This window comes from Tachysurus vachellii, chromosome 14 (assembly GCF_030014155.1).
Source record: "Tachysurus vachellii isolate PV-2020 chromosome 14, HZAU_Pvac_v1, whole genome shotgun sequence".
Classification (NCBI taxonomy): Eukaryota; Metazoa; Chordata; class Actinopteri; order Siluriformes; family Bagridae; genus Tachysurus; species Tachysurus vachellii.
The window spans coordinates 10,162,818-10,173,500 of record NC_083473.1 but is presented as its reverse complement, the minus strand read 5'-3'; the positions used below and the strand labels follow the sequence as shown (position 1 = coordinate 10,173,500).

General features: G+C 34.0%; 1 protein-coding gene across 1 annotated transcript; it reads right to left on the bottom strand.

The window, feature by feature from the left end:
* Positions 1-2,811: 2,811 nt before the first annotated feature.
* On the bottom strand, positions 2,812-5,374 carry il21 (interleukin 21). The gene is made up of 6 exons (XM_060886914.1): positions 5,158-5,374; positions 5,023-5,064; positions 3,860-3,970; positions 3,713-3,751; positions 3,543-3,626; positions 2,812-3,327 (listed from the first exon to the last, which is right to left on the bottom strand). The coding sequence occupies exons 1-6, from the start codon at positions 5,299-5,301 to the stop codon at positions 3,307-3,309; spliced, it is 441 nt and encodes a 146-aa protein (XP_060742897.1). The 5' UTR covers positions 5,302-5,374; the 3' UTR covers positions 2,812-3,306.
* Between the last annotated feature and the right edge of the window lie 5,309 nt (positions 5,375-10,683).

The window sequence follows — 10,683 nt, the reverse complement described above, 5'->3', positions numbered from 1 at the left end:
AAATGTGATGTTTCCATTTGTTTACGCTTGCAAACTGAGATGGTCTTGCCCTTATTTTCCTTTTCAGGTATAAAGAGCAAAGTGTTAGTTGTTTGTAATGGCATTTCATTATTGCAATAATTCTAATTCAAATCACAGGAGAGATCCTTTTCAAGTATAATTGTACTGATGACGGGGCTTTCCAAAGCTACCTGAAATTTATTGAATGAGTGCTTTCAAGCAAGTGTGTAAACTAGATCAGCTGATGTCTTATTTATGTTTTTTTCCACAAATTACTTTCACCTCTTCTGGTTGTTTTTCTAGACAGCAAATTCTTTTCCTTTCATGTTTTTAACAAAAACAATAGATGTGACCTGTTGGCTAGAGCTGAGATTTACTGAAATGAGTAGGTGTCTATTCGGATGTAAATGTTTTCTCCAAAGATCTTTGAGATTAGTATTTTATACCTTAAAGGGAACTTCCATTACAGGCATAAAAGAAATGTAACATTTTTATGTTATCATGTTTTTGTGTGAATAATGACTGAGCATTTAAGCGTTTTTGCAGGACATGCTAGTTACTGTTAGAGCCTCATATGTGGGTTACATAAAAAAAATAAATAAATTACAAAATCCAGTTTTCAAATGTAGTCACCCAACATGTTTTTTTTTTTTTTTTTTTTTTTTTTAAATTCTAGCAGCATGGATGATTTAGTTTCTTAATTATTAACAAACTAATAAATACCTTCCAATATTCTTTAAGTTCACTTAAAATCTTGAAAAAAAATAGCTGGTCATCCTTATAACTTATACCTTTGTAGTATTATTTTAGACTTCGATAAGTATATTAATGTCCTGCCTCAATCATTGTACATATATCATATGAACACATTTTCTGTTTTTACCTTAACCATTTAATTGATCCCAGGGCACCTGTAGAAGTGTGTAATATTTTGTGTTGCTTGTAGGGTATGCTTTTGTAGCTTAGGAATTTCATTATATTTAAATGTATTTAGCTTTTAAATGTTAACAGTAGTATTACACATATTACAAAGAGAATGTCAGTGAGTTCCACTTAAATAAGAAGAAATTTAACATACAGTAAATGAAGCAACCTGTAGGACCAAAAGCAAGTAATCCAAATTGTGTGTATGAGAGGTTATTTACTGTGGGCAGAAGCTCAAAAGAGAATTTGTGAGATCAAGTACTGGTAATGGATGAGAAGTCCTGGCTCACAATTCATATTAAAGCTGTTGAGTGTGATTGACAGGCCACTGGAGTAATTCCACACCAAGTTCAACAAATGGATCTTGCCCTGTATGGATCTTGCTCTGTATCCCTCCTGCATTATAGATTTACACAATGCATTCTGGTAAGTAGTGTTTTCCTGACATCTGCCAAACTGAGATTTGACTATAATTCATCACTCCAGAGAAAATGTTTCCCATGTCCAGTTTCAATGTGCATTACATGGCTCAATCTAATGCCCATCATTGTGCATAATGATTTTAGGCTTGTGAGCAGCTATGGGACAATTTCCTAAAGCAGAACTCCTGTGCTGAAGTTGCTATGATCAACCAGTGTTCTACAACCAGTGTTGGTTTATTGAGATTGAATGACTATGTGCTTTTTTTGGACAGGACACGTGGGATTGCTGAATTTCTGACACATTGACAGCAAGCAAACCAGTAAACCTTTCCAAATCTAAATATTATGTAATTAATCCACCTCAATATCTAGGTATATTTACATCCAAATATATAGTGCTCTATAAAATATCTTTTTCTGACCACAGTATGCGTTGATATGTCTAATTCAAGAAAACATCTCCAAGTCTTTAAAATAAATTTAAGTTGCTTGTATATAACCTTCCTTTGGCTGTCTGTTTACAAAGATCATGTTGTCTAAGGAGCCTGTTAACACAATGCCTAAGGACATCTAAAATCTTGCTAGTTAATGTGTTTTCCTCATGCAATGTCTGTTATACGTTGATTAAAATTTTGGATAGTTATGTGCCATAGTGAAATGGACAATTTATTCTGTAATCAGATGCTGAAGTGGTATCAAGTCACCAACAAAACATAGAAGAGCTCTTCCACATGTACGTTAATGTGCGATTTACAGACAGTTTCAAAATACAGGTTTATGTTTTAACGATCTTATTAAAAAACATAAAAAAGATGAGGCTTGTGACTTTTACAAAATATGTGAGACACAGACGGCTGTGGAAGATGCAGATGATCAAGCCGATAACTCGTTTCCTATTGTAAACCTATGATTCTTTAAAAGCAAAAAAAAAACCTGCAAATAGTGGTTGCATGTAGACAATCAGTGTGTTGGAGTCTCAGTGGAACTGAAATATAATAAAAAGGGTTTTCCCACGTTACCACACAAATATTTAGCAAATGCTGTGCAAATTTCAGAAAAACCATCACAGAAAGTGTGAATGTTCTGTGTTTCCATCTACCAGTGTTTTGTTAATTGTTTGACGAGGTGCAACTTGCGTAATCAAACGAAGAACAGTCATGGAACCGTTCAGTACATCATAGTTTCCGTCATCTGTTATCACATCTTTTCTTTATCAATAGGACAAATTGTCCATCGCAGTTCAGTAGAGAAGTATTTTTCTCCAAATTTTTCAATACTATTTAGGTTTTTTTGATATTCAAGCCTAAAATATATACAATAAGCAAAGGTTAGAGTGCTTGTATCCCTAATGTCCTAAAGTCTTTGTTGTGGAGAATGTGGTGGTGTTTTTCCTTAAAATATTTTACTTGTATTGTACATGTGACTCGTAACAAGGTTCTGTGAGAAAAATCACCAATATTCACAATTATAGTTTCAGCAAAATACTTTTAATAGTAAATAAATACTAAATAATACAAAAAATGCATTAAGTACAACTGGGTAACTATGCAATACATACAGTCTCATTATGAGACATTATTCTTCAAGATCAGTTGACAGTGTGAACTCTTTTTATGCCCATACATCAGGAGGTGCTATAGCAGCAACAGGTCTACTTTGAGTCTTCTCTCTTATGCTGGTTTATAACTACTAATACTATAACATAATGCAGTATATATGTACATTATAATGTGAACACAGTATTAATCAGAATTAGCAGTAAAAAAAACATTAAACACACTGCCAACATATCAGAAATTCTAGACATATTAAGGCATTTCTCAGTCTATTGCAATAAAATATGGGGAAAAATACAAATAAATAGGCAATAAATAGATGAGTTGATCCAGAGTGCTTTACACCAGGGTTTCTTTAGGTAGTGTTGTCCACACATTCACGTAGTCATCATCATGATTGTATTTTAAGAAAGGCGACTGTAAGCCTGCAAAAGGGTTAAAGATGTTAGTGACTGCGTGCGAAAGTTACACTTCATAATCTCTGTTTTAACCGAAAACCTGATATTTACTGTTAATTAGTTTGAAATAATGTTTAAATAAAATACAGACAAGAGCCTTAAAGTACTGGGTAAGAATGGAAATGTATTGTTATTATTTTTATTATTGTACTAGTGTCATATGCGTGTTTGTTTAAACTAACCTTCTGCAGACGTGTCTGTAAATTCTTCAGAAAATCTTTGCTGCTGACTTTGGGGTAGGATTCACAGGACATGCACTCAGCTTTCTGTAAAGGAACATCGATTAGTATTCTGATTAATATTGTGGCATGAACTCACACATTGTCTAATTTCAAATGTTTTCCAACCTCACCTGTATTTCCTCTGCAGTGCAGGTGTTTAGGCTATTCATCTAGATCAAGGACAACATAAGCAATTACATCAGTGATGCTCTTCTTGTAACATTATGAAAGAAGTTGTTTATAAGAATGTAGGATGATGTATGTAATCTGCTACTCACAATGCTGGGCTTGCCCAGATTCCTGGCCAGTTTCGTCTTCAGTGGACTCTTATGGGTGTTGGAGGTCAGCTGTTTCCTGAAGCACTCAAGCGCAGGCTGAGAACAACACTCCTAAACAAAGAAACAAGCAAGCCATTTCATAAATGAACTAATTAATCCTTATTTAATTACCCTTATTTGTCTCTGAAATCCAGTGTCTCTTAAACAACAGTGCATTTAATTATACACCTGATTTAGACAATCCATTAAAATGATGTTAAATATGATAGACTGAGTAAGTGCAAATCTGTTGACTTTTGGTTCAGGACACACTGGAAAAAGTCTATCAGCAATAGAGAAACAGTACTGCCTATTTTTTTATTCTGAATTTCCCCTCCAGACTCTAAAGCTCACTTCACAGAACTGACACGGAAACATCATCTTTTCCACACAAAACCATGCAATTTCAGTGCATACAGGGACAATACAGAGATGCATTCAGAAAATAACAACCCAGGTTTGTCTTTGTCTTATTTGCGTTCGGCTTGTGTCGCACCCCTGTGATCTCAGCTCATCTCATTCAATCTACACAGATAGACCTAGACTCTTGATACTGCAATAGGTGGCCAGTGGAGAGCTAGATGAAGGTCAAAAGCAGAAAGAAGCGAAACCTTTCAGCCATCCGGGCAGCCCACAGACGTGCTGCTGTTTCATTACTCATCAAATTTCTTCTAAACTAAACACACTTTCTCCAAACTCTCGCATGAGTTACTTTCTGTTTGACTCTTAGTCAGAAGTGAGAGGGAAACCAAAAGCACCAAAACTTTTTAAAATCAAAAAGACAAAAATCCATTTTCGCTCTACCCGTGGGTTGTAAATGAATTAATTAATAAATTGGCATCATAGGTTGTGTCTGATTTACTGCAGCCAATTAGTATTAGGGAAGAAAATGTGCAAAGAATTATCCACTTAAAAGTTGCTTAAAAGTCATTTTCCTTTTTCAAAAAAGAGTGCAACTCTAAATACTATTGTGTAAATAGAATTAGAAATGCATAACTGAAAAATAGAAGAGCCTTGATGAATTTTAATGTTCAATAAATTTAGAATCTCGAATGTTTACTCTGCACCCAGGTATTCCAACTTAAATGTGAACTCATAAACAATTCAGAAGTCACTTCTCTTACCTTGATGTCATTTATTGGTGAGTGAAGAAGCATGCCATTGTCCTGCAAAATGGAATAACATGAAAGCTGTTAAATAGAGCACTATGTCAATTGTGACTGTGGTCAACTGGCAAAAAAATGTAATAAGCAACTAACCTTTTCTATTTTTATAAGATATTTGAGGTGGTGGATGGCTTGTTGGAACAGTCCATCAGTTTTCGTAACCTTGGGAGAAGTCGTTTGAGCGCAGCATGCGGCTACGAGCAGAAAACACAAAACACAAGAAAATGTCGTCCTCATCTTTATCTTTGCTATTCAGTTACACTGATCCAAGCTTTATTAAGCTAAAGATGCGTTTACACAGTTGCGTTCATACTGGCCAAAGGTATACACTTACCTTTATATAGGATCCTTCAGGACGCAGGAAAACCACGTCTTGGTTGATACTGGAAAATGCAGGGACAAACAGTGAGTAATGATTTTTTCTTTTCCGTCGACTCCGTTACGACTGTCATCGAGAGAATCGCTTGTGTGGGGGATGTACGGATGCGAGAGTCTTTTTTTTTTTTTTTGTACTTGATGTGTGTACTTGCGTGTGTGTGTGTGTGTGTGAACCTGACCTAGACTTTCTGCACACTTGGCAGGAAACTACGAAGTGCTCTCGGTTCCTCTTCTCATTCTGAATCAGCAGCGGGTCCGTGTGTCTGTTTGTGAGCACATATAGCAGATATAGGTGCGCAGAGTGGATGTCAACGTAAAAGGTGCTTTTTCGTTGTCTTCCCACACATGCAGTGTTGATTCAAGACAACAACAGGAAGTCCTTTTAATGTGCTTTTTTATGTGTAAGATAAAATTTGTGTATTTGTGATTAGTTCCTCTTCCTATAATATGAAGATCTATTGTTTATTTTACACTGAGAAAATAAATTAATAAATAAACTCATGTAACCATGTCCATTATCTGTGTTTCTTTTTTTTTTTAATTTTCATTCATTTATTCTGTATATGTTTGCAGCAGGCAGTTTGTGTGTGTGTGTGTGTGTGTGTGTGTGTGTGTGTGTGTGTGTGTGTGTGTGTGCGTGCATGCATGTGCATAGGAATTTAAGCATGCCGTCTTCAGTAGCGGTTTTGGACAGTTCCTCATGACATAATCAGTGCTGCACATCAACATAAAAGGAAATGAGGTCACAGTTGAGTCAATGAAATTGCTGGTCTTGAGTGAGCAGAAGTGTTAGGTGGGGGATTGGACCTTATCATATTCCCATAGTGTCATTACTGAAGGGAAAAGCCCAGGTCATCCCCATGCTGCTGGAGAGAGAGACCTGCCTCATCTTCAGTCTCACTGGGGATTCCTCACCTCATACATGGAGTCTCTGTCTCAGCTCATGGAAGAGAGTGTGTTCAGCTATAACCAAAATGACTCACAACTTCCCTCTTGTCATCATGTCTGTACCTAGGTGTGTTTGTGCATGACATATTCAATTATAGGTCTAAGTAAAGTGATATGCAGGTAAAATTTAAAAGATAGCCTCAGAGTAATAATGAATATCATTGAAACGATGCAGCTAGATAAATCATTGTAATGCTTCTATTTAATTTAGAGTGAGTGAGAGAGAGAGAGAGAGACAGAGAGAGAGATGGATGTCTGTGGTTGGTAGTGTTAAACGCAAAGTGCACTTAAAGGAAATGTGGTCAAAACACTAAAAAAAAAACTTTAAAAAAAATGTATGTTAATTAATTATTCAATATTAAACTATAAGAAACTGAACAGTGTATCGGAAATGCAGGAAAAAGAATTTTTTTCTCTCTGTAACCAAGGGACATAATATAAAACAACTCTAATCAACTGAAATGATGAAATGTTCAAACTTATGCTTTAGTGACTCATTAGAATGAGCACATTTTAAATAGCCAAACATTCATTTTCAAGGAATTAGATTTAACAGGAATATTACATGCTGTTTACAAAATATTTATTTAAATTAGTGTTAATCCTCTACTCCTGTTAGTCCAAAGTCCTTCTTGTAAAGTGTGTGTACAAGTGGCGATTTTGGTGACACTTATCAATATGAGACCAGGAATTGATAAACAGGACGATTTTTCAGATCCGCAAAAGGTTGTTTAAATCTGACAAATTTGTAGAATTTTAGCATTGTATAAATTTAAGGTGTATCATAAAGGGAAAGACCCCCTAAAGATGAGTGACATTGGCTTGAACAAGGTTTTTCATCTTTTGAACTCATTTCTTTTATCATTTTCCATCAAGACTAAGCAGTCTGCTAAAATTGGGTTCCTTTTTTTCACTGAGTAACTACACAGAATTCTTACTCACCATGTTTCTTTGCAAAAACCCTACAACCACAGGATTTGAATATTTAATTTGAAATTCAAAGTATGAAAAGCCGAAGTGTGGTTCAAAAGAAACCAGCCATGTTTTCAAAACTCATCTTATTTACCTTATTTATCAAATGCAGACATGTTTGCAGATGGGGTTAAGCTGATTATGCAGATTATACAGACAGCTCAGCTATCTCTTGCCTGCTGTTTCACTTGTGCCTTGCTAAACAGTTTATTAGTTGTGTTTGTGGTTATTGCGTAGGCTGCTTTACACACACATGCTTTTGTAGTGGTCAAGTACAGGCACAATCACAATTTATTGGCATTTTGCCAATAAAAACTGACTGATGGCTATAAACACTATGAGTCAGTAAATTCAGATTCTCATTACCCAGACAGACTGAAGCGCTATTTTCAGTTCACTGAGTCTGCAGTGTTTCCAGTTAGCAAAAATAAGTAAATACATTATTTTTATTAATTAAATGAAAAATAATAATAATAATAATAATAATAATAATAATAATAATAATAATAATACCTTTAGAATCAAGCTTTATTCTCCTTTTCCTTTTCATGCACATTTTTAGGTCAGGTTAATTTTTTTAATATATTTTTTGTTATTTATTTATTTATTTATTTATTTATTATTTTTTATTTATTTTGTTTAAAAAAACATTTATTAATTTTAGTGTCTGGTTTCATACGTTATTTTATTTGTGATTATACGATCTTCTCTATGTTCATGCTGAAGACATTGTTATAGACTGATTTAGAGTTCCTGACTATATTTTGTACTTTAAAAAAGTACAAACACTTTTTTTTAACCTTTACCAAGAGTTGCAAGAGGGCATTTTATAAAAAATATATATATATATATATATATATGTATACGTTTATGTATGTACAAATACACACACATTCTGTCTGCATTGATGTGATATTGGTATGGTGTAAATATGAAAGGATGCAAATGGTTCAGTATTATTCAGAGTGAGAACCTGTAGCAGGCCGATTTTGCGGATATTACGGTAAGTGTGCAGGAAGGTGGCAGGGTGTAGGTGGGGGATGGCCTCTATGGGTGTCTCTCTAACTAGGAATAGTTGGTTTACGTGCTTGTTTGTGCCCTACTGACATGGAATCCTCGCCTGTATCATTATTATTTATAATTCCACAATAGTAATTTGTGGCTTAACCAAGATGGAGTTTAAATTTAGCTTTACCTGAGAGCTTGCGTCATCAAAAAATTTACAAATAGCTAAACATCTATGAAACCCGAAACGTTATACCCAGTATTGCCTGGTTTTATTTGCACCCTGAGAGTGTAAAGAATAGCACAGAGCTGCTTCTATTCATTTCCAATTTTGAATAGTGATAGAGAACATTTAACTTTTAACTGGTTTTAAAAAATCTTTGCTTTGATTATCAGAGAATTACAAATACTGTCAAAAATGTGTTCAGACTCATTCAAAGACCAACTATATTTTTACAATATATAATTTTTCTTCTTCTTCATATTATTATTATTGCTTTTTTTAAAATAACATTATTAATATTGGTTAACATATTGATATTTAACATGCTTTAATAAATAAATTATAAAATGAATAAAAATACATTATATAATATATGGTAGACAACCTTATGGCAACATTTGGTAGACAACCTTATCCAGAGCGACAATTCACAATACATGAAATAAAATATCTAAAAAAAATACAATAAAATACTAATATAATAATAATAATAATAATAATAATAATAATAATAATAATAATAATAAATAATAATAATAATATTGGAGTTATTATAAATGGCAACAGCATTAAAGTTCTAAAAGAAATGTAAGTCCAAAGCAGTTGGAGTTATTGTTTATAACCTATGAGACGGAAATATAACTGCTTGGGCATTTGTCTTCTGATTTGTCTGAACACACTAAAAAGAAGGTCATGTTACTGTCAAGTAATAATCTCACTCACCATCTTTTATTACGTTTATTTTTTATTTATTTGCTAGAGACTTGATACGGTCAGGTAATTAAAGGTTATGAGTTCAGCAGTGTTTAACTGTCTTTTACAGTCAGGATGTTGTGAGTAATGCTTATTTACTCATGTTCATATCCTTATCTAAAAAAACTTTACATCCTAACTTTACAGCAAATTATCACTTTGCCCTCAAATGAACAGATTTTTAAATAGTGTTCATAATAAGATTCTCTGGACGTGACAAATGACTAATAATAATAATAATAATAATAATAATAATAATAATAATAATAATAATAATAATAATAACTAACACAACAACAACATCTAACACGCTCAATAATAGTTCAATCTTTTCAAATCTTTTGCTCTGGATGGTTGATGAGCATCGCTGCCACATATATACTGTATACTCCCTTTTGTCATACAGCACACAGTATTTATATGTTCAGCATCATTTTAACCCCTTAAACTCCGAGCAGGACTACAGAGTGCTCTTATTAGCTTCACAGTGTTCACTGAATAGTATTTAAGATCACCATGTAAATAACAAACAGTGAAGTTTATGGTTCAAATTCACTTTGTTTCATATAATGGAACTAAAGCAGGTGAATCAGTTACCATTGGTTTGATTATTCTATACAACCAAACATCACATAGCATCATAGACAGGCTACATACATGACTTCTAGGAGACAGTTACTGTAACTGATTAATGATAACAAATATGTGTCAAATCAGTAGTTTACATACCATTTTGAAGTGCTCAGCAGTTGTGAGTGGAGTGTTCACAGGATTACACTGAGGGGTCTTGTACACTGTGTGTTATTAATACGGTCTCTGTTCATCTGAAATGAAATGGTGACACATTCCTGACCTTTTAATGGTTAACTGACAGCCGTTTGCTTAAAGCATTTAGGCTGTTGTTGTTGTTGTGGAAACGGGGAGATTTAGAGGAAACTGAAGGCCAGTTCTTGTCCAGATCATTGCACGTGGGAGTTGTATTCACAAGTTCAAAGCTAATTTTCCTCTAAGAGCAGAGGGATGGCATTAAATTGGTGCATGCTTTGACAGTACAATGAGGTGGCTTTAAAGTTTACTGTGTAGAGTTCTTTTTCCCCTTATGTGTATGTGTAGAAGACGTTAAAGTCAACATATCATAGGACAGTGCTTAGATCAGTTTTTTAATATACGGTTATGAGTGTATGATTAGTTTCCTGATTAGTTTCCTGATCAAATCTGTTCAAATCAGAACCGAACAAAATTGACGCAAGTGAACGAAAATAAATATAGACATGATATAAGTTGCACGTTTTTTAACAATTAAACAACTTATCGTATCTTGTCTGAACACCCTGAACACA